The sequence below is a fragment of the Bubalus kerabau genome, chromosome 13, assembly GCF_029407905.1.
Source record: "Bubalus kerabau isolate K-KA32 ecotype Philippines breed swamp buffalo chromosome 13, PCC_UOA_SB_1v2, whole genome shotgun sequence".
Classification (NCBI taxonomy): domain Eukaryota; kingdom Metazoa; phylum Chordata; class Mammalia; order Artiodactyla; family Bovidae; genus Bubalus; species Bubalus kerabau.
In genome coordinates, this window is record NC_073636.1 from 52,346,855 (window position 1) to 52,372,141 (window position 25,287).

The 25,287-nt window shown below is 38.6% G+C and overlaps 1 protein-coding gene across 1 annotated transcript in view; it reads left to right on the top strand.

Annotated features, from left to right (window-relative positions):
• The window catches only part of DNAAF9 (dynein axonemal assembly factor 9), a 220,709-nt gene that overhangs the window by 108,124 nt on the left and 87,298 nt on the right, over positions 1-25,287 (top strand). Inside the window, exons 11-13 of the mRNA XM_055544328.1 lie at positions 10,187-10,285; positions 15,318-15,373; positions 21,348-21,483. Coding sequence (XP_055400303.1) covers positions 10,187-10,285; positions 15,318-15,373; positions 21,348-21,483 — 291 coding nt within the window. The remainder of the gene's footprint in view (positions 1-10,186; positions 10,286-15,317; positions 15,374-21,347; positions 21,484-25,287) is intronic.

Here is a 25,287-nt window from a genome sequence, read left to right on the forward strand (position 1 = left end):
AAGAAAATTTGATATGTGGTCAAGAAAGGAAATAGTCAATAGAAGTAGGCCCAGATGTTAGAATTGACCAATGGGGAGTTTAAATGATTGATGAAAGTGCTAAAGAATCTGGAAGAAAATGGGACAACATATGTGAAGAGATGAGGAATTTTAACAGAGACCTGACAGCTATAAAAAGAACCAAATGAAAATGCTAGAAATGAAAAATATAGGCTATAAAAATGGGGGATTTATTAAATTGGCTAATTTATTAAATTAGACACCAATGAAGAAAAGTTCAATGAACTTGAAGATAAGTCCATAGAAAGATTCTAAACTGAAAGACAGAGAGGAAAAGAACAAAAAGGGCAGAACACAGTATCCAGTATCTGCCAAACAGTGTCAAATGATCTACATAGTAAATCATTGGAGTCCAAGTATAGTTGGAGTCCCAGAAGGGAGAGTAGAGAGAAAATGGGGCAATAAATTTAAGTTGATAATATCCAAAAACTTTCTAAATTGATGAAATACATCAATCCACAAATTCAGGAGCTTTCGTAAACCCTAACTATGATAAAATAAATATGTACGAAAATGACTATAAATTTGTAAAGGGATCTCTGAGGTGAATCTACATGTGTTAATAAGATTCAAATCCAACAACCGAAAGAAGTTAAAATGCAATTTCAGTCCTGACTTGTGCTGATAAAAAATTATTGAAAAAGGGAGCCAGTCCATACCCATATTACCTCTTCGTTTTTTAAATTTATCTATTTTTGGCTGTACTGGGTCTTTGTTGCTGTTTGCAGGCTTTCTCTAGTTGCTACAAGCAATTACTCTCCAGTTGCAGTGCACAGGCTTATTGTGGTGGCTTCTCCTTGTGGAGCACGGGTTTAGTAGTTGGAGCATGCAGGCTTAGCAACTGCAGCTTGTGGGCTCTAGAGCAGGCTCAGCAGTTGTACATGGGCTCAACTGTGGTTGTCCTAGAGGAAGTGGGATCCTCCCAGACCAGCAATCAATCTGTGTCGCCTACATTGGCAGGTGGATTCCTAACCAGTGGACCACCAGAGAAGTCCCTATATTTCCTCTTAAAATCTACTTTTTTTTTCCTTCTCTCTTTTCTTGCTCAACTGCTCTATAGTCTCCAAAGTTCTCTTTAAAAACCCTTTTTCTCTTCACTATCCAAGTACGTTTTCTGTTCACATGTGTTTTCTCTTTGCTAAGACTGATAACCTTACAGTCAGAATTAGCATCTAGGCCTTAAATCTCACTGGCCAATCTTTGCTGGCAGCTATTTGATGGCCAGACTGTCTACAGCTACATGCTTCTTGGTCAGATCCCGCAAAGAGAAAATGCAGACTGCTCTGAGATTTGATTTAGAAAGATGTTCAAAATATCTTTGGTGAGAAAGTAAAAAAGTAGAGTATATTTCCATCTTTGTAAAATAATTTGTGTTTGTGTATCTTAGAAATTTCAGATGGTAGTCTTACTGGTTATTATTTTTGTACTGGTTATGTATTTAAAAATATTATTATTTTACTTATTTTTGTTTTCTTACATTTATTATATAAGGTAATTCTTAAAAATACTTTTAAATATTGAAATTAAACTTCTTTTCCCCCTTTAAGTCATTTGAGAGCAGACACTGCTGGATGCCAGCCTAGGGCCAGGAGTTCTGTCTGAAGTTCAGGGTCCTTCCGTAATGGGCAAGCATGAAGGCACACTGACATGTTTCTTGAGTTTTGCAGACTTTTGCTGCTTATCTGACCTTGATATCTATCTGGGCCTGTCTTCTGAATTTGGCCTTGAGTCTGAGCAGATAGACCTTCCCTTCTTCATCATCAGATCTAACAAACCAATTCTACCTCCATACACAGAATCCATTTCCACAAATGCAACTGGAAAAATTTTGAGAATAATGTGTCTGGTGGAAACCATACAGGCTCTAGGTATCTCTCACCTAGATATATTTTCACTTTTGCTGGTTGTTAGTATTGCATCCTCGGGTAACTTTACTGTTCAGTACCTCAGTCTCCTCATATATAAAATGGGCATAGAGAAGTACACAAGGGTATTCAGTTCAGTTCAGTTGCTCAGTTGTGTCCGACTCTTTGCAACCCCATGAACCACAGCACGCCAGGCCTCCCTGTCTATCACCAACTCCCTGAGTCCACCCAGAGTCCACCCAAACCCATGTCCATTGAGTCGGTGATGCCATCCAACCATCTCATCCTGTCGTCCCCTTCTCCTCCTGCCCTCACTCTTTCCCAGCATCAAGGTCTTTTCCAATGAGTCAGCTCTTCGCATCAGGTGGCCAAAATATTGGAGTTTCAGCTTCAACATCAGTCCTTCCAATGAACACCCAGGACCGATTTCCTTTAGGATGGACTGGTTGAATCTCCTTGCAGTCCAAGGGACTCTCAACAGTCTTCTCTAACACCACAGTTCAAAAGCATCAATTCTTCGGCACTTGGCTTTCTTCACAGTCCAACTCTCTCATCCATACATGACCACAGGAAGAACCGTGGCCTTCACTAGACAGACCTTTGTTGGCAAAGTAATGCCTCTCCTTTTGAATATGCTGTCTAGGTTGGTCATAACTTTCCTTCCAAGGAGTAAGCGTCTTTTAATTTCATGGCTGCAATCACCATCTACAGTGATTTTAGAGCCCCCAAAAATAAAGTCAGCCACTATTTCCACTGTTTCCCCATCTATTTGCCATGAAGTGATGGGACCAGATGCCATGATCTTAGTTTTCTGAATGTTGAGCTTTAAAGCCAACTTTTAGCCAACTTTTTCACTCTCCTTTTTCAGTTTCATGAAGAGGCTCTTTAGTTATTCTTCGCTTTCTGCCATAAGGGTGGTGTCATCTGCATATCTGAGGTGATTGATATTTCTCCCGGCAATCTTGATTCCAGCTTGTGGTTCCTCCAGCCCAGCATTTCTCATGATGTACCCTGCAGATAAGTTAAATAAGTAGGGTGACCATATACAGCCTTGACGTACTCCTTTTCCTATTTGGAACCAGTCTGTTCCATGTCCATTTCTGACTGTTGCTTCCTGACCTGCATACAGGTTTCTCAAGAGGCAGGTCAGGTGGTCTGGTATTCTCATCTCTTTCAGAATTTTCCAGTTTATTGTGATCCACAGAGTCAAAGGCTTTGGCATAGTCAATAAAGCAAAAACAGATATTTTTCTGGAACTCTCTTGCTTTTTCACAAGGGTATTAGGAAGTCTTAAATATATCGATATTTATATAGATACATATATTTATATATATATGAACATTTCATATATAGTGGTAGTTATTTTTGATATGAAAATTTATTGTATCTTCCATTTCAGTCATAGTGTGGATTCCTGGTGGTCTAGTGCTAAGGATTTGGTGCTCTTAGTCATAGCATGGAACTGAAAGAAATATTTAATGGTTCATTTCACCTTATTCTATAATTAGTACTGACATAGCCACCTACCTCAGGGAAGTTTTTTGGGAGCAAAGTGCCTATCTTCTTCTGTGTACTCCACAAAGCATGGAATGTTTTTTGCCTAGAAGATAACCAGAGAATGACTGCTATCAAACTATATAACTTCACTTTCTTATCATAGACCCACACCAAGGTGAGTATCACCATACAGGTTATTAAAATAGAAGCATACCTCTGAGTTTGTTTCTAAATAGAATTGTAAAACAGAACAAAGTATATTCTGTACTATAGCTGTATTGGTTCTTTTTTGTTTTCCTAAGCTTCACAAAATAAAGCATTCTGGCATAGACCAAGGGATTGGACAGAGCTGAGCGGGTGAGGTACAGACCCACACTGGGGTGCACAGCCTCAGATGTGACTTTCCTGAGGCCAGTGATACACATTATGGGTGTCTGAGAGACAGAGCAGACAAATGTCAGGAAATCTAGGGAGAGGCTCAGACATTCTTAGCCAACTCCAGCTAAGCTGATAGTAGAGGCAGAGAAATTGACAAGTATTTCAGGTATCTAGTATGTAAGACCTGGTAATAAGCACTTTCTATAGGTTATTTCATGTAATTCCTGTAATGTATCTGTAAGGTAAATATAATAATCCTTCCATTACATACATAAGGCATTTGTGTCTCAGAAATGTTAGTTTCCTTACCCAAGGTCACACAGCCAGTAAGAGGCAAAGCAAAGGTTCTGGCACAAGTCTTTCTGAATCTAATTGTACTTTCAGTTCCAAGATGTGGTGGCAGCTAGCTGGAAATGGGGACTGGATCTGAGAAGAAGAGTTGGACAGACATTGAAGATTTGTGATTAGTGTGGTAATTGGACGAGTGGAGAGTGCAGTTCTGTTCACAGTCCATGTGGGGTAAAACCAGTGCCAAAGTGGGAAGACTGTCCTAGAATCAGGGCCACTGATTGAACCTAATAGCAATGGGTCAGGATCTGAAACTCCAAAGGTCTGTTTTACTGGAACAAAGGGCAGAGGTAGTATGGCAAGGCAGCCTGACCTAATCAGTTGTAGACTACCAGTTACTAGTATATATTTGTTTACTCTGTAAACTACCTATGTAAAATTAGGAGAGAATATCTTAAAAAACGTTAATGATTTTATTCTATTTTTTCCTGAGTTTTGTTTTTAAAGACTTTTTATTAAAGTAGCACAGATTCAGAAAGCAGCAGAAAATTAATGTATAACCTAATAATTATCATATGACAGAGCAATAGAACCTTGCTGACTACTCCAGAGGCAATCTGAGTGCTTTCTGCCTAATCTGTCACCTTCCTCTCTGAAGAATAACACTGTCGTGAATTCTGTGGTAATCATTTCCTTTTCTTTGCAGTGTATCATCTAGATGTGCTTCTGTAAACACATAGTTTAGCTTTGCCTGCTTCTGTGTGTTGTAGGTTTCTTCTAATGTTTAGGTTCCCCCTCCTTCTCTTTATTCCCACCCATCCCTTGCTAACTGTCAGTTGAAAAAACCAGATCATTTGTCTTATATTTGTCCTTATGGGATTTTATTGATTGCATTTCCATGATGTAGTTTAACAGTTTTCTTGTCTTCTTGAATCTCCTGATGTTAGTAATTGATTCTAGAGGTTTTATCAGTTTCAGGATTGATTTTTAGAGGAAAAATTACTTCATTGTTTCTAGGTCTCTTCAGTGGACAAAGCTAGGAAATTTTCTTCTCTCTCTTTCTGTCCCCAACCTCGTCTCTCCCTGTATGTGTGTGTGTGTGTGTGTGTATATATATATATATGATTTTTTATCCTACATTATATATAAAACATATTCAGAAATATCAGCACTGTCTCCTACATATTACTGAAAATAATTTTAGACATATATTGATATATGTATATAATATTTATTCAGTTTAGTCGAGTCCAACTCTTTGCAACCCCATGGACTGTAGCACGCCAGACCTCCCTGTCCATCACCAACTCCTGGAGTTCACCCAAACTCGTGTCCATTCAGTCGGTGACGCCATCCAACCATCTCATCCTCTGTCATCCCCTTCTCCTCCCGCCTTCAATCTTTCCCAGCATCAGGCTCTTTTCCATTGAGTCAGTTCTTCGTATCAGGTGGCCAAAGTATAGGAGTTTCAGCATCAGTCCTTCCAATGAATATTCAAGGTTGATTTCCTTTAGATTGGACTGGTTGGATCTCCTTGCTATCCAGGGGACTCTCAAGAGTCTTCTCCAACACCACAGTTCAAAAGCATCAATTCTTCGGCGCTCAGCTTTCTTTATAGTCCAGCTCTCACATCCATACATGACTACTGGAAAAACCGTAGCTTTGACTAGATGAACCTTTGTTGGCAAAGTAATATCTCTACTTTTTAATAAGCTGTCTAGGTTGGTCATAACTTTTCTTCCAAGGAGCAAGTGTCTTGTAATTTCATGGCTGCAATCACCATCTGAAGTGATTTTGGAGCCCCCCAAAAAAAGTCTGACACTGTTTCCGCATCTATTTGTCATGAAGTGATGGGACCAGATGCCATGATCTTAGTTTTCTGAATGTTGAGTTTTAAGCCAACTTTTTCACTCTCTTTCACTTTCATCAGGAGGTCCTTTAGTAGTTATTCGCTTTCTGTCATAAGGGTGGTGTCATCTGCATATCTGAGGTTATTGATATTTCTCCTGGCAGTCTTGATTCCAGCTTCTGCCTCATCCAGCCCAGCGTTTCTCATGATGTACTCTGCATAGAAGTTAAATAAGCAGGGTGACAATATACAGGCTTGAGGTACTCCTTTCCCAATTTGGCACCAGTCTGTTGTTCCATGTCCAGTTCTAACTGTTGCTTCTTGACCTGCATACAGATTTCTCAGGAGGCAGGTCAGGTGGTCTGGTATTCCCATCTCTTTCAGAATTTTCCAGTTTGTTGTGATCCACACAGTCAAAGGCTTTGGCATAGTCAATAAAGCAGAAATAGATGTTTTTCTGGAACTCTCTTGCTTTTTCGATGATCCAATGGATGTTGGCAATTTGATCTCTGGTTCCTCTGCCTTTTCTAAAACCAACTTGAACATCTGAAAGTTCACGGTTCATGTATTGCTGAAGCCTGGCTTGGAGAATTTTGAGCATTACTTCACTAGCGTGTGAGATGAGTGCAATTGTGCTGTACTTTGAGCATTCTTTGGCATTGCCTTTCTTTGGGACTGGAATGAAAACTGAAAACTTTTCCAGTCCTGTGGCCACTGCTGAGTTTTCCAAATTTGCTGGCATATTGAGTGCAGCACTTTCACAGCATTATCTGTTAGGATTTGAAATAGCTCAACTGGAATTCCGTCACCTCCATTAGCTTTGTTCGTAGTGATGCTTCCTAAGGCCAACTTGACTTCACATTCCAGAATGTCTGGCTCTAGGTGAGTGATCACACCATCGTGATTATCTGGGACTTGAAGATCTTTTTTTTTATAGTTCTTCTGTGTATTCTTGCCACCTCTTTTTAACATCTTCTTCTTCTGTTAGTTCCATACCATTTCTGTCCTTTATTGAGCCCGTCTTTGCATGAAATGTTGCCTTGGTATCTCTGATTTTCTTGACGAGATCTCTAGTCTTTCCCATTCTATTGTTTTCCTCTATTTCTTTGCACTGATCACTGAAGAAGGCTTTCTTATCTCTCCTTGATATTCTTTGGAACTCTGCATTCAAATGTGTATATCTTTCCTTTTCTCCTTTGCTTTTGGCTTCTTTTCTCTTCTTACAGCTATTTGTAAGGCTTCTTCAGACAGCCAGTTTGCTTTTTTTGCATTTGTTTGTCTTGGGGATGGTCTCGATCCCTGTCTCCTGTACAATGTCACGAACCCCTGTCCATAGTTCATCAGGCACTCTATCAGATCTAGTTCCTTAAATCTATTTCTCACTTCCACTGTATAATGGTAAGGGATTTGATTTAGGTCATACCTAAATGGTCTAGTGGTTTTCCCTACTTTCTTCAATTTAAGTCTGAATTTGGCAATAAGGAGTTCATGATCTGAGCCACAGTCAGCTCCCGGTCTTGTTTTTGCTGACTATAATAATAGTAAATATAAATAATATAAATATTGATAAATATAAATAATAAGTATAAATATTTATTACATGTAATGTTATATATATATTATAAATAAAATATAGATCATCTAGGCATCAAAATAGTGAAGACACTTGAGAATATTGTTTACACTAAGTATTCTCCTCAGAGGTTGATTGTGCTTTATGCCTGAGGCCAGGTATATAGTCGTTGCATGGTTAACACAGTTCATAGGTCTGAGTACTTGTGTATCCTTAAAGAGATGAGTAGGAAAGAGCATAGATCCAGACAGTCAGTTTTAGTGCAGCAAACAGAATGCCTGCTGTAAGCAAGGTGAGTGCTTGTCATGTACACTTACACAGTGTGAGACGGCCAGTGAAAACTACTATCCAGGGACTTCCCTGGTGATACAGTGAATAAGATTCTACCTGCCAATGCAGGGGAGACAGGTTTGATCCCTGGTCCAGGAGGATTCCACATGCTGAGGACCAACTAAGCCCATGTGCCACAACTACTGAGGCTATGTGTTGCAACTGCTGAAGCCTCTGTGCCTAGAGCCTGTGCTCCTCAGCATTCACCGAAATGTAGCCTCCACTTGCTGCAACTAGAGAATCACTGTGAGCAGCAGTGAAGAAAGTGCACAACCAAAAGAAATATAAGGGCAGGGTTGGTTTATTAAAAATAAGAAAACTCCTATCCAATTTGAGTACAAATTAACAGTGACTTCAAAATAGGGCCAAAGATGTCACTTCAAAATAAGGCCAAAGATCAAGCAAGTCATAGCTGGTATTTTGGATTAGCTGATGATGCCTTAAAGAAAAGCCAGAAAAGCAATGTGTAGTGGTTGGTTACAGGAATGAATTCAGAGAGGATGCTTAAAACCAGCTGGGATGGGGGAAGGAGGCAGGCTGTATTTGGAGGAGAATCAGCAGGTAAGGTACATATTTGCATTCCCCCTAGGAGGAGGGGATGAGGGAGAAAAGGGATCTGGGTCACTTCTGACCCCACTGAACTTCTAACTAAAGTCAACTAATTTGTCCTTGAACAGACTTCACTGTTGTAACCCTTTTGGTACTTACTAGGTACAGTGTCTCATAAATAGCTTTACATTGCCTCATAAATAACTCCCTCTCAACAAGGATTGCCGATTGTCCTTTTTTTTTTTTATGTTTTGGCATTTCTTTTTTTTTTTTTTTTTTTAATTTTATTTTATTTTTAAACTTTACAATATTGTATTAGTTTTGCCAAACATCAAAATGAATCCGCCACAGGTATACCCATGCTCCGATTGTCCTTTTTAAAAATAGCTTTTAAAGGAAATTACTGTCCTTTTTTTTAAAAAAAGCTTTATTGAAATATAATTTATATGCCATAAAATTTACCCATTTAAAGTATACTATTTGATGATTTTTAGTAAGTTTACAGAACAATGCAATTATCACCACAATTTGAATTTTACAACTTTTCATCAACCCAGAGAGTTCCTTTGTGCTTGCAACAGAGCGGGATGAGCACAGCCCTTAACAGGCAGCCACTGTTGTGCCTCTTTACTCCACACCCTGTAACTGGGCAAATGATCTTGCTCAGCCATTTGGTTGGTGCCTCAGTGCTGCCCTGTTCCTCCCCCCAACCCCTCAGCAATCAGCTGTCGAGTGACCCTTAGGGAAGTGATTCAGTCAACGGTCAGTGGTGTGGTAGTCACCAGGTGGAGAGTGAGTTAAGAAGCAGATTCAGGACTTCTGGAGGCCCTCCAGCTCACCCATTCTAGAGGGCTCCAGAGCCCTCACTAAGGTCTTCTACTAGCTGTGGCCCAGGCCTTGAGGAGTAGTGAACCTCTTCCCCCTTCCCTGTCTGTCTATCCTACCAGCAGTGGATGTCTGTCTCGTCACAGTCTGTGAGATCTGGTCTCCCTTATTTGAGCGACCTGAGGAGAGGGAGGGCCAGTTTGGTTGGGGGCCTGGCTCCCTCAGGGATGATAGCTGGGCAGGATGTGGGAACCAGGCCCCGAAGGAGGTGCCAACTGAGATCTGTCGTCTTTTAGCAGGACTGGGACCTTGGAGGGTGAAAGTTATACCTTAGGGCTTTGCCCTTTCTTGTCAGGACAGAGACTTAACATTAAAATCTGGTAGAGATTTACAGGAACATCATTAGCTGACTATGTATGACCTCACCTCAAGAACAAAGGATCTGACACCGAGAAGTCTGCAACAACTAACTGCGCCCATCCCTCACCTTTTGCTTTTAAAGGAGCTTGCTGAAAGCTTTCAGTAACTTTGGGGTTCTTAGAGCATGAGCCACCCATCTCCTTGTATCAATCTGTAATAAACCTTTGTCTGTTCCAAACTCTACGTTTTAGTATTGACGGGCCTCACTGTGTCAGGCACAAGGCCTTGAGATTGGTAACATGCTCACTTGTAGTCAGTTTCCATTCCCACTCCCAGCCCTAAGCAAACCACTAGTCTACTTGCTGTCTCTCTAGATTTGTCTTTTCTGAGTGTTTCATATATTGTAGTCTCTCATATCTGGTGTCTTTCACTGGGCATAATGTTTTTAAGGTCCATCCATGTGATAACAGGTATCAATAGTTGGCTACTACCCTTTAAACAATGTATTTAAATAGTCTGGTATTTTGAGATCAGATGTGGTTTCATGAGTCTGGTTTTCTAAAGTATCTCCTTAAATGACCAAACGCATTATCTTTTTCATTTTCTTTCTAGGATTTGGTGGCTTTTGAATATCAGTGGACTAACTTCTTCGCTAATTTTGACACAGAAATTCCCTTCTTGCTAGAATTGTCCGAATCTCAGGCTGGTGAGGTATGTAAAGGAAGGGTCAAAAAGAAAGAAGAAATTGGCTAATTTTTTAATTTTTATTAAAAAATTTTTCAGACTACAACACTACCAATCCTAATTTGGTTATCATTTCCTTAAACTTTGTTGCATGATGTAAAGAAATTTTTAGTTTCTGTGTCACCCCCTATATTCTTAAACTTAATATATATATTAAGAATATATATATTCTTAAACTTTGTTGCATGATGTAAAGAAATTTTTAGTTTCTGTGCCACCCTCTATATATATATGTAAGAATGTATATATATGAATATATAATATATATATATAAGAATATATATATTCTTATATTTCTTTTTGGTTTTTCTGTGCCAGTTTCTTTATAATAAAGATACTCATTTCTTAGAGGTGGTGTCCTTGTCAGTCAGGAATTCTGTTGGGCACCAGTTAATAAGCCTAGGAATAATTCTTCACATATGAATAGCACACCTTTGTCAGTTGAACCTCTAGGTGATGACAAGCTTTTTTTCTAAGCAAACAGCGTGAAGTTGCTAGGTTCAGGCTAGGAACCATTCCATGAGTAAACTGAGGTATGTAAATCAAGAACTAAGGTACAGAACTGTTCCCAAAACTAGTCAACAGGCAGGATCAAAGAGATCTTGAGCTTGCACTTGAGCTTACTTTGGGTTTGGACTGCCAGTCTTCAGTCTCCTATGTTTCACTGTGACCCAGTATAAGCCCTACTCCTGATCTTTAGAACTGGAGCTGATCTTTGTTGCCATTCACTTTACTTTTACCTTTTTTACCTTAGCTATAAACCCCACAGTATATTGGTGTTATTCTTGTTTAATCAATTATCTTTGTATCTTTAAAAATACTTTTTAAAGATGTTAAGTAATTTAAAAATCTTACATATCTGCCCATGCAGTTGAAATTTCTGGTGCTGTTCATTTCTTTGTGTTAGACACAGATGTTCATATGGTATAATTCCCTTCTCCCTGAAGGATATCCTTTAACATTTTTTGTAGTGTGAATCTTCTGATGATTCGGAAGAAAATTCTTCCAGATTTTGTATGTCTGAAAATATTTTTTTCACTTTCATTTTTAAAAGTATTTTTGTGGTGTATGGAATCCTAGGTTGACAGTTTTTTCCTTTCAGTACTTGAAAGATGTTGTTTCACTCTTTTCTCACTTGCATTGTTTCTAATGATGTCTTTTATCTTTTTCTTTGTTCTCCTGCATATAGCTAGTCTTTTTTCCCCTCTGGTAGCTTTGAAGATTTTCTCTTTCATTACTGGTTTTGAGTAATTTGATTACCATATGTCTAACTGTAATTTTTTAACTGTTAATTTTTTTTAATTATTTATTTTTATTTTTGGCTGCCCTGTGTCTTCATTGCAGTGAAGACTTCATTGCTTTCTCTAGTTGCTATGAGCCAGAGCTACTCTCCAGTTGTGGCGTACAGACTTCTCATTGCAGCGGTTTCTCTTGTTTCAGGGCACAGGCTCAAGGCATTGGGCTTCAGTAGTTGCAGCGTGTGGGCTCAGTAGTTGTGGTGTGTGGGCTGTCAGATGCTCAGGCTTCAGTAGTTGTGGCACATGGGCTTAGTTTCCTTGCAGCATATGGAATCTTCCTGGACCAGGGATCGAACCTGTGTCCCCTGTGTTGGCATTCTTAACCACTGGACCACCAGGAAAGTCCTGTCTGACTGTAATTTTGATCATACTTCTTATGCTTGGGTTTTGTTGAACTTTTTGGATCTGTGGATTTATAATTGTATCAAGTTTGGGAAGTTTTTGGCTATTGTTTTTTCTGTCCTCTTTCCCTTCAGAGACTCCAGTTACCTCTATATTAGGCCACTTGAAGTTGGCCCACCTCTTACTGATGCCCATTTCCTTTTTGTTTTTTAAATTCTTTTTTTTTTCTTCTCTCATTACTGATTCTAAGAGTGAAAAATATTCACAAAGGTTTGCTCAGGCAAGTGTCACTCCTGGTTTCTTGGTACCTTGTTCTCATTCCCACTTTCTTCCCATTCTCTTTCACCCATTCTGTTAACTAATAGGTAACAAATCTCTGATAAACTCTTTTCTCTCTCTTTTGCACAAATGATCAGATACATTGCTGTTTTTCTTATAAACTCTTCTTTCTTTCATTGAAGAGTAGCATACTATATGTAGTCATTTCTACTTGGCTCTTTTAACACTATGCTCAGTGTATCCTAGAACTCTCTCTAGGTCAGTTCATTGAGAGCTTCCTCATTCTTTGTTATAATTCATAGTACAGTTGACCCTTGAACAATGCAGACTTGAACTACCTGGGTCCACTGATACATGGATTTTTTCAGTAGTAAATACTCAGTACTGCAATTCACGATTGGTTGAATTCATGATTAGATGCGGAGAAGCTCCGAATGCAGAGGGCTAACTGTAAGTTATACACAGATTAACCCGTGTGTTCAGCTGTACTCCATTGTGTGGATTTATCTTAATTTACTCAGCCACTCTCTTAGGTATGTGTATTTAGGTTATTTTCAATATTATGCCATTGCAAACAGTGCCATAGTAAATAACTCTATGCTTACGTATTTTCATATTGTTGGAGGTTTGTATACCTAGTAATGGGATTTCTGGGTCACAAGGTAAGTGCATTTGTAGTTGTGTTAGCTATTGCCAAATTTCCCTTCAGAAAGGTTGTACCGATTTGCATTCCCACTAGCAACATATGAGAGTGCCTGTTTCGCCACAGCTTCCCCAGTAGAATGTGCTGTCATACTTTTTAAGTTTTGACAGTCTCATAGATTGGAACTGATATCTTGGAATTATTTTAGTTTGTGTTTTTCTAATTATTACTAAGCTTGAACACTTTTTCATATGTTTGAAGGCCATTTTATATTTTATTTTCATGTCTTTTTCCCATTTTAATATTGGTACAGTATTATTAACTGGAGCTATAGAGTACAGGTTTTAGGTCTTTTGTCCATTGTTTTTTTGTGTTCTTTATATATATTTAGGCTATTAACTTTTTGTCTATGATATATATTCAAAATATTTCTTCCTTTTTATCAGTTGCTTTGTTTATGGTGGTTTCTTGCCATGCAAACTTTTTATATAAATTTATTAATATTTTCTTATATTGCCTATGGATTTTAAATCATATATACAGAAAGGCTTGTTAAGATTAAAGAGGAATTTACCCATTTAGTACTTGTATGGTTTAATTTTTAAAATTTAGATCCCTAATTTACTTGAAATCTTCTTGTGTATATGATGTGAGATATGAATCTAATTTTATCTCTTGTCCCCAAATCCAGTTAGAATCCTGACTTTGTTGCTCACTAGCTCTGTGACCTGAGACACATGTACATTAGCCAGCTCATCTGTGGAGAGGGTATCATGATAGACTGAACCACATAGGATTACAGTTGACCATTGAACAGCACTGGTTTTAGGGACTCAGACCCTCCACATTCTGCATGTAACAGTCAACATTCTGCATGTAACTTACAGTCAGCCTTTTGTATACACAACAGCCTTTTGTGTACAGTCAACATTCTGCATGTAACGTATAGTCAGCCTTTTGTGTACACAACCCCTCCTATACTCACTCATTCCATATCTGTGTTTCCTTGGCATCTGCAGTTCCACATTCACAGATTCAACCAATTGTAGATCATATATTACTGTGGTATTTACTATTTTAAAAGATCCACATATAAGTGGAACTGTCCAGTTCAAACCTATGTTGTTCAAGGATCAACTGTATTTGAGATAATATATTTAAATGCTTATCATAGTTCACATGGTAAATCCTCAATAAACTTTAACTGATTACTTTTAAAGAGTTTTTACAAATCAGTAAGACAAACTCCAACTAATAAACATACAGAGGATGTAAATAAGCAGTTAATGACCAAAAGAAAGTCCAAATGGCCACTGAACATATCTGAAATATTCTGCTTCATTAAAAATCAAAGTAAAATAAAACAACGAGGTACCATTTTTCATTTGTCACCATATTTTTAAAAGGACATTTAATGGACAGTGCTTACCTTGAGATAGGCACACTCAGATATTGTAAGTGGAAGTGTACATTGATCAAACTTTTTTGAAACCAATTTAGCAATATAGTTCTGCCTTTTTACCCTATAATTTCATTTGCCTTGACATAATCAGAAATGTAGATAAAATTTATGATAAATTCATAGCAGTATTATTCATGATATAAGAAAGTTAGTAGCAATATAAATTTCCAAGAATAAAGGACTTTTAATAAACTTTGATACAATCTGTATATATTCTATGACTATACCATAAAAAAAAGACTTGAAGAAAATGTACCAGAATGTTAACAGTTCTTAGAGATTGTAAGTGTTTTTATTGTGTTCTAAAATAAGCATATATTACGTATTTAAATTGAAGGGGAAACAGTCAGTATTATTTAAGGAGATTCAAATTGCCTTTTGAAGTTTTGAACTCTTGACATAGATCCTGCATATTAATGTTTGATTAATGTTTAGCACTATGCACATCAAAGCTGAGACATACTTCTGTGGTTTCCTGAGAAACTTCTGTCAGTACTTCTATCCCTTGGATTCTTCCTCATTGCTGATGTTAAATTAGTATTATTAGAATTAATAAATATTGTAATTTATAGAAGTAACATAATTCTAATTATTGAAAATGTAGAAATAAATTTTAATAGAAGAAAAATACTCCTTTATGGTTAGTAACTTAGAACACTGATGGTGGTTCTTCCAACTTCCTTTCAGTAGTTAAAAACTAAAAATTTGACAAGAATGTCTTTTCTTTACCTTCCATTTCCTTTCTTTTTCTTTTGCAGCCATTTGCCTTTTTCCTTTGCTAATTTTTGTTTGCTATCCCCAAAATTCGTGTTGTCCTCTTGTGTTCTTGTAAAAATCTGCAAACATCTCTCTCCCTCTTTTTCTCATTCTCTCTTTGACACACTTTATTTATATACCTGCATGCATATATCAGGGGTTTGTGATTGTTTTATAAAATTGTGATCTTAATATATATAATGTTGGCTTCTTTTTTAGCCATTCAGAAGTTACTTTAGTCATGGAATGATCTCCAGTCATATAACTGAAAATAGGTAAGATTCTTGGGAAAGAAAGGTGAATGGTAATAGAGAAAATGGGGTTGATAAGGGAGTGGAAATGGGGGTAGAATCTTAGTCTAGAAGCTGGATCAAGAAAGTATGAGTTGATTTTCTTACAGAGTAAGAAATCCATACTCTATAAAATCCTTTCACTCCTTTTATATTTATGTATTAAAAACAGTTTTATATTAAACTGGCTTTTAAAACACTGTAACCTGCTAAAATCTAAAGAAAGGAATTTTTTTTATTCCATCCCTAGCCTAGCAAAACTAGAGGAAGCAGGGTGTCTGAGGGCTTGGCAGGCATCAACTGTGGCTTTTAGGGAGTAAACGGGATCCAGCATAAAGGTCCAGCCCCAGGAAGACATGGGAGCATGACGGCTGCTGCACTTGTTTTCTTGTAGTGTTTCCTCAGCACCCATGATAATCAGGAGGGCCAAGCTGGGGATAGTTTCTCTGATCAATAAATGAGAGTTCAGTTCAGTTCAGTCACTCAGTTGTGTCCAACTCTTTGTGACCCCATGGACTGCAGCACACCAGGCCTCCCTGTCCATCACCAACTCCTGGGGTTTACACAGACTCATATCCATTGATGTGGTGATGCCATCCAACCATCTCATCCTCTGTCATCCCCTTCTCCTCCCGCCTTCAATCTTTTCCATCATCAGGCTCTTTTCCATTGAGTCAGTTCTTCGTATCAGGTGGCCAAAGTATAGGAGTTTCAGCATCAGTCCTTCCAATGAATATTCAAGGTTGATTTCCTTTAGATTGGACTGGTTGGATCTCCTTGCTATCCAAGGGACTCTCAAGAGTCTTCTCCAACACCACAGTTCAAAAGCATCAATTCTTCGGCGCTCAGCTTTCTTTATAGTCCAGCTCTCACATCCATACATGACTACTGGAAAAACCGTAGCTTTGACTAGATGAACCTTTGTTGGCAAAGTAATATCTCTACTTTTTAATAAGCTGTCTAGGTTGGTCATAACTTTTCTTCCAAGGAGCAAGGGTCTTGTAATTTCATGGCTGCAATCACCATCTGAAGTGATTTTGGAGCCCCCCAAAAAAGTCTGACACTTGTTTCTGCATCTATTTGTCATGAAGTGATGGGACCAGATGCCATGATCTTAGCTTTCTGAATGTTGAGTTTTAAGCCAACTTTTTCACTATCTTTCACTTTCATCAGGAGGTTCTTTAGTAGTTCTTCGCTTTCTGCCATAAGGGTGGTGTCATCTGCGTATCTGAGGTTATTGATATTTCTCCTGGCAATCTTGATTCTACCTTCTGCTTCATCCAGCCCAGCGTTTCTCATGATGTACTCTGCATAGAAGTTAAATAAGCAGGGTGACAATATACAGGCTTGAGGTACTCCTTTCCCAATTTGGCACCAGTCTGTTGTTCCATGTCCAGTTCTAACTGTTGCTTCTTGACCTGCATACAGATTTCTCAGGAGGCAGGTCAGGTGGTCTGGTATTCCCATCTCTTTCAGAATTTTCCAGTTTGTTGTGATCCACACAGTCAAAGGCTTTGGCATAGTCAATAAAGCAGAAATAGATGTTTTTCTGGAACTCTCTTGCTTTTTCGATGATCCAATGGATGTTGGCAATTTGATCTCTGGTTCCTCTGCCTTTTCTAAAACCAACTTGAACATCTGAAAGTTCACGGTTCATGTATTGCTGAAGCCTGGCTTGGAGAATTTTGAGCATTACTTCACTAGCGTGTGAGATGAGTGCAATTGTGCTGTACTTTGAGCATTCTTTGGCATTGCCTTTCTTTGGGACTGGAATGAAAACTGAAAACTTTTCCAGTCCTGTGGCCACTGCTGAGTTTTCCAAATTTGCTGGCATATTGAGTGCAGCACTTTCACAGCATTATCTGTTAGGATTTAAAATAGCTCAACTGAAATTCCATCACCTCCACTATCTTTGTTCGTAGTGATGCTTCCTAAGGCCCACTCAACTTTGCATTCCAGAATGTCTGGCTCTAGGTGAGTGATCACACCATCATGGTTATCTGGGTCATGAAGATCTTTTTTTTATAGTTCTTCTGTGTATTCTTGCCACCTCTTCTTAATATCTTCTGCTTCTGTTAGGTCCATACCATTTCTGTCCTTACTGTGCCCATCTTTGCATGAACAGTTCCCCTGGTATCTCTAATTTTCTTGAAGAGATCTCTAGTCTTTCCCATTCTATTGCTTTCCTCTATTTCTTTGCACTGATCACTGAAGAAGGCTTTCTTATCTCTCCTTGATATTCTTTGGAACTCTGCATTCAAATGGGTGTACCTTTCCTTTTCTCCTTTGCCTTGCACTTCTCTTCTTTTCTCAGCTATTCATAAGGCCTCCTCAGGCAACCATTTTGCCTTTTTGCATTTCTTTTTCTTGAGGATGATCTTGATCCCTGTCTCCTGTACAATGTCATGAACCTCCATCCATAGTTCTTCAGGCACTCTTATCTATCAGATCTAATCCCTTAAATCTATTTGTCACTTCCACTGTACAGCCATAAGGGATTTGATTTAGGTCATACCTGAATGGTCTAGTGGTTTTCCCTACTTTCTTCAATTTAAGTCTGCATTTGGCAATAAGGAGTTCATGATCTGAGCTACAGTCAGCTTCCAGTCTTGTTTTTTCTGGCTGTATAGAGCTTCTCCACCTTTGGCTGTAAAGAATATAATCAATCTGATTTCGGTATTGACAATCTGGTGATGTCCATGTGTTAGAGTCTTCTCTTGTGTTGTTGGAAGAGGGTGTTTGTTATGACCAGTGTGTTCTCTATTAGCCTTTGCCCTGATTCATTCTGTACTCCAAGGCCAAATTTGCCGGTTACTCCAGGTATTTCTTGACTTTCTACTTTTGCATTCCAGCCCCCTATAATGAAGAGGATATCTTCTTTGGATGTTAGTTCTAGAAGGTCTTATAGGTCTTCATAGAACCGTTCATCTTCAGCTTCTTCAGCACTATTGGTCAGGGCATAGACTTGTATTACCGTGATACTGAATGGCTTGCCTTGGAAAAGAACAGGGATCATTCTGTCGTTTTTGAGACTGCATCCAAGTACTGCATTTTGGACTCTCTTGTTGACTGTGATGGCTACTCCATATCTTCTAAGGGATTCTTGCTGATAGTAGTAGATATAATGGTCACCTGAGTTAAATTCACTCTTTCCAGTCCATTTTAGTTTGCTGATTCTTAAAATGTCGATGTTGACTCTTGTCATCTCCTGTATGACCACTTCCAATTTGCCTTGATTCATGGACCTAACATTCCAGGTTCCTATGCAATATTGCTCTTTACAGCATCAGACTTTACTTCCATCACCAGTCACATCCACAAACTGGGTATTGTTTTTGCTTTGGCTCCATCTCTTCATTCTTTCTGGAGTTATTTCTCCACTGATCTCCAGTAGCATATTTGGCACCTACCAACCTGGGGAGTTCATCTTTCAGTGCCCATCTTTTTGCCTTTTCATACTGTTCATGGGGTTCTCAAGGCAGGAATACTGAAATGGTTTGACATTCCCTTCTCCAGTGGACCACGTTTTGTCAGAAGTCTCCACCATGACCTGTCTGTCTTGGGTGGCCATACACAGCATGGCTCGTAGTTTCATTGAGTTAGACAAGGCTGTGGTCCATGTGATTAGATTGTATAGTTTTCTGTGATGGTGGTTTATAGTCTGTCTGGCCTCTGATGGAGAAGGATAAGAGGCTTATAAATGAGAGTAGATCTTTCCTTTCTTTTCTTCCCTAATTCCAGTCCAATCTGATAAGGAGACAGACTACCTGACTAGGATTCAGAGTCATCTTTTTCTGCTCAGTGTGTCACTTAGCTTAAATTAAGCATCAGAATAGAATCAGAGTCATGTTTACTTTCAAAAACCACAGTTTGATGCTTAAGAACAGTGAAAAGAAATACAAAGGATTTTCCGCATGACATACTCTTAAGTGAAACGTGTCATTTTGGGGGCTCCAGAGAGCAGTAGTACCATAGTCCTTTATGTCTCAGCACAGAAGAGAATTCAGCAAGAGGCAAAGTAATAGGTAAGAAGTGATTTATTAGAATAGGATGCTTTTGAGGCTTACAAGGGGGCAGTTGACAGATACCACATCTCCAAGAACCTTCTGGGCTACAATTTTATAATCATAGAAAGTGGGGAGGGGGAAATCTTCTTTGACTTTCTGGAGTAGAAGTCATGCTTCCATCATCAGCTACTCCTCTAGATTGAGCAGGAGAGTTTTCTTGTCCCTACATGGTCAAACTAGGTCCACAAATTATTGTTTTTTTGTTGGGTGCAGAGAGCATGTCCTAGCTTACTGAGCTCACTGGGCAAGATGTGGGTCTCATGTCACCATTGTTTTAATGTTTTGGGGCGTGTTTAGTGCTCCTGTTGCATGGTTTTGTGGTAACCACAAAAGTAGCAAACCTACTTTCTTGAATAATCATAAACTTACAGGGGTCTACCATATTCTTTCTATTTACAGTCTCCTAGTGGGATTAACTATTTAATCACCTGCTTTGTCCCTTTACTCTGCCCCTATCATAAGGACACTTTCAGGAAAGGATATGGGATAAAGAAAGCTGGCTTAGTATGTTTTAGCTGCTGTGACAAAAATATCATAGACTGCGTAGCTTATAAACAACATTTATTTCTCCATTACAGTTCTGGAGACTGGGAAGTCCAAGATCATGGCACTGGTAGATTTGGTGTCTGGTGAGGGCCTACTTTTTCATAGATGGCTGTCATTTCACTATAACTTCATGTGGCAGGAGGGGCAAGGGGATCTCTCTCGAACAGCTTTTTATAAGTCTGTTTTATAATCCTGTTCATGAAGGCCCTATCTTTATGACCTAAGTACTTCCCCAAATCTCTCTCCTAATACCATCACTTTGGTGGTTTGGATTTTAGCAAGTTGAATTTTGGACGGACACAACATTCAATCTGTAGCAGAAAATATCTTTTTAAAATACCCTATAGTCATTGACTATTTGTTGAGAAGGCATGACATACTAAACAACAGATACATGATTAAAAAATAAACCAGACACAGTCTCTTCCCTCATAGAGTGTATAGCATGGTGGAGAAATAAGGCATTAATCAAGCATCCTCACAAAAAAAAATATGTAATTGCAAAACTCTGATTCCTTGAAGGAGAAAAGAACATGGTTACTGTGAAGACCATACCCCAGAGCTGACCTCTGGGGGTAGATGTGAATGATAAGTAAGAATATTAAGGGAGAAAAGCTGTGGTCCTGAGATGAAAATATCAGAAACATAAATGTGTGTGAAGGAAAATAAATTTGAGTTTGCCTGAAAGGGGGAGTTGGGAGAGAGTGGCCTTTCATGGAGCTAAGGAAATTGTCTAGGACATGTAAGTCCCTGTTGGCTATGTAAAAATTTTAGCCCTTCTAAAAGTAAAGGCTTTGTGTGTTTAAAAGATTGTCTTCTCTGCCATGTGGAGAATGGATTATAGAGGGCAGAGTAGAAAGCACAGAAACTACAAGGAAGCATTGCAGCCAAGAGGAAAGAGGGTAAAGGGGGGATGGTTGCAGGAATGGGCAGGTATGAGAAAGTTTGCAGCTGGGCTTTCCTCCTTCCCTCCTAAAAGCTATACAGGAATGGTTAACAGCTCTGTTGTCTGTCTTCAGTGTATCACAACTGCTATCATTCTTGAAAATGTATATTTCTATCAAAATGCTGCTGTATAAAATTGAGATTTTGCTCTGTCTCTGCATCATGAATAGCAAACTTACAGAACTTTCTCCTTAAGCAGCAGGAGAAGTTGAAAATATAAATGTGACTTCGGTTTAGTTATGTCTTCTCTTCTCAACTAACAGGGAGCGTTAGGTGGACTGTACTGATCACCTTGCTCAAACTGCAGGATGCCACTCAGAGAAGCCCAAGAATGTCCTCATTTAGAAGTTTCCTTGGCCAGGAATCTCTTCACTAATCACGTTTTTGATTTGCCACTCTAGCCCTAATAGGCAGCCATTCGTTCTCTTTGGTAATCACTCCACACGAGAAAACCTCAATGCTGGCAACTTTAACTTCCCTTCTGAAGGGCACCTAGTACGCAGCACTGGTCCCAGTGGGAGCTTTGCCAGACACATGGTGAGTGACTTGACTTCCTGGTGCTTAATTGGTTTTATTATCAATTGGGGAGGAGGGGAGCTGGATAAATGGAACTTTTCGAATTAGTGAATTGATTTAACCTTAAACTTGAAGTTGTTTTGGTGTAAAAAGTGATTAAAAACTGTTTTTATATAAAAGTACTAGGTATGATTTGAAAGCATATTTAATTTTAAAATATTTGAAAGGAAAAGGATAAAAAAATTACAAGCCAAACTTTAAGATAGCCAATTAGTATCAATAGTAGAATAAGAATTTTAAATTAACTTGAAAATAGTCATTCCAAGCCTAAGTTTATGTCTTGACTGTTACATTTCAAGTGCTGAGAGAGAACTATCACCTAGAAATCTATATCCAGTGAAAATCCCGTTTAGTAATGAGGTAATCAAGACATGCCCAGATGAAAGAAAACTTAAGAGAATTTGTTACCAGCAGACCTACCTTAAAAGAATGATTAAAGGGGGACTTCCCTGGTGGCCCAGTGGCTAAGACTCCACGCTCCCAATGCAGAGTACTTGGGTTCAGTTCCTGGTCGGGGAATTAGATCCCACATGCTGCAACTCTGAGTTTGGATTCTGCAACTGAGAGTTCACAGGCCATATGTTGCAACTAAGATCCAGAGCAGCCAAATAAATACATAAAAATAAGTATTAATAAAAAGAATGACTAAAGGAAGTTTGGGTGAAATGAAGAAATGATTTAAAAAGGAAGGACTCTTAGAACAATAAGGAGGATGAAAGAACACAATGATGAAATCAGTACATTTTTTTATGTATACTTTAAAACAGTGAATTTTATCTCAAAAAATTACAGAAAAAGAAACCAGCCCCAGTGCACACTCATGTTGTGGATGATACAGCCAGTTTCTATTTTTAGGTCTTTATGACTCCAAAGCCAAAGGGCTTTCACTCATTAATTTAGTAATCCTTTTTGACTATGTTCCAGTCACTATGCTAGGTTGAGGAAAATATTTATGGTCTTTGCCTTGGAGGATCTCACAGACTAGTAGAAGAGTCAGTGAGGATTGTGCTCTAAAATGTTTGGAGTGATAATTTAGCCATCCATTATACACCTTAGAATGGCTGAAACACTGACACCACCAAATGCTGGAGAGAATGGAGCTTCCGAAACTCTCGTTCATTACTGGTGAGAATGCAAAATAGTGCAGCCACTTTGGAAAACAGTTTGGCAGTTTCTTACAAAACTAAACATCGTTTTAGCGTCAGTTATGCTCCTTAGTATTTACCAAAAGAGTTGAAAATTTATGTCCACACAAAAAGCAGCTACACAAGGAATTTATTTATAACATCACTTTTTATAATTGCCAAAACTTGGAAGCAACCAAGTTGTCCTTTAGTAGGTGAATGGATAAATAAAACTGTGGTAAATCTATATAGTAGACTGTGTTCCGGTGATAAAAAGGGCTATCAAGCCACAAAAAGACATGCTGTTGCTGCTGCTGCTGCTTAGTCACTTCACTTGTGTCCTGCTCTGTGTGACCCCAAGGACTGCAGCCTGCCAGGCTCCTCTGTCCATGGGATTCTCTAGACAACAGTACTAGAGGGTATTGTCATGCCCTCCAGGGTATCTTCCCGACCCAGGGATTGAACCCAGATTAGGGAAGCCCCACAAAAAGACATGCAGGGACCTAAAATGCATACTGCTAAGCTGAAGAGCTAGGGACTTGCCTGGTGGTCTAGTGGTTAAGAATCTGCCTTGCAATTCAGGGAACGCCAGTTCGATCCGTGGTCTGGGAACTAAGATCCCACATACTGTGCCACAACTACTGAGCCTGCACATTCTGGAGCTTGTGTACCATTGCTAGAAAGCCTGAATGATGCAACTAAGACCTGATGCAGCCAAATAAACAAATAAATATATATATTTTAAAATGTTAAGCTAATCTGCAAAGGCTGCATAGTGTATGATTTCTACTGTGTGACATTCTGGAAGAGGTAGAACAATGGAGACAGTACAGTAAAGGAAATTGCCTGGTGGTCTGTTGGTTAGGACTCTGCACTGTCACTGCCAAGGGCCCTGGTTCAGTACCTGGACGGGAAACTAAGATCCCACAGGCCATGTGGTACAGCCAAAAAAAAAAAATACCAGTGGAGATAGTAAAAGATCAGTCATTGCCTGGGGTTTGGGAGGAAAGGAGAATGGATGGATCACAGGGGATTTTTAGGAAAGTGAAATTATTCTGTATGATACTAAAAGGATGAGCACGTCATTATACATTTGTCAAAATCCATAGAAAGTACAATACGAAGAATGAACCCTAATATAAACGGTAGACTCTAGTTAATAATAATTTATCAGGACTTCCCTGGTGGTCCAGTGGCTGAGACACGCCATGCTCCCAATCCAGGGGGCCCAGTTCCCTAGTCAGGGAATTGGACTCCACATGCCACAGCTAAAGATCCCATGTGCGACAACTAAGATCCAGAACAGCCAGATGATAAATAAAAATAAATATTTAAAAATAATAATTTATCAATATTAGTTCATCAGTTAAAACAAATATATTATAAGACAAATAATAGGGGAAATTGCGGAGACAGGGGGAAGGAGAGGAGGTAATATGGGAATTCTTTATACTCCTGGATCAGTCTTTCTTTAAACCTAAAACTGCTCTAAAAATAGTCTATTAAAACAAACATTTAGCAGATTATTTACACAACTTTTAATAATAATCAGAGTGCTTTATTATACAAATATGAAAACATAATGAAGTTAAGGAACTCACTTGAGAGCTGGTCCTGGGGCAGTGGGGGCCCTAGTTACGAACTTTCATCTTCATTCAGCTCTGTTCCAAGGTGACATACTTAACTTTTCCATTTCTGTGCTATTTGTGAATAATTTACAAATTAAATAGGTGATATTAAATCTGCACATTCAGATTATCTGAGCAGTTTTTCATTATACATGCAGATCCTATTGTACCAATTTCCTTTTTAGTGTAAACATCAATAAAAATTTTTTGAAGTATAGTCAATTTACAATAGTGTTAGTTTCAGGTGTACAGCACAGTGATTCAGTTATACATACACACACACACACATATATATATTCTTCAGATTCTCTTCCCTTATAGGTTATTATATTTTGTAATATTGGCTATGCTATACAGTAGGTCCTTGTTATCTATTCTATATATAATAATGGGTATATGTTCATCCCAACCTCCTAATTTGTTCCTCCTCCCATCCCCCTTTCCCCTTTGGTGACCATACATTTGTTTTCTATGCCTGTTGGTCTCTTACCGTTTGCAAAGTAAGTTTATTTGTAATTTTTTCTTTTTTTGGTTCCACATGTAAGCCTTAATATATGATATTTATCTTTCTCTGGCTTACTTCACTTACTGTTAAAATCTCTAGGTCCATCCATGTTGCTGCAAATGGCATTATTTCATCCTTTTTTGGCTGAGTAATAGCTCATTATGTATATATGTACCACGTCTTTATCTGTTCATCTGTTGATAGACATTTATGTTGTTTCAATGTCTTAGCTATTGTAAAGAATCCTGCAGTGAACATTGGGGTGCATGTATCTTTTCCAGTTAGGATTTTCTCTGGATATGTGCCCAGGAGTACAGGATCATATGGTAGCTCTATTTGTAGTTTTTTGAGGAGCCTCCATACTATTCTCCATAGTGGCTGCACCAGTTTATATTCCAACCAATGATGTAGCAGGGTTCCATTTTCTCCATAGCCTCTCCAGCATTTATTATTTGTAGACTTTTGATGATAGCCATTCTGATCAATGTGAGGTGATACCTCATTGTAG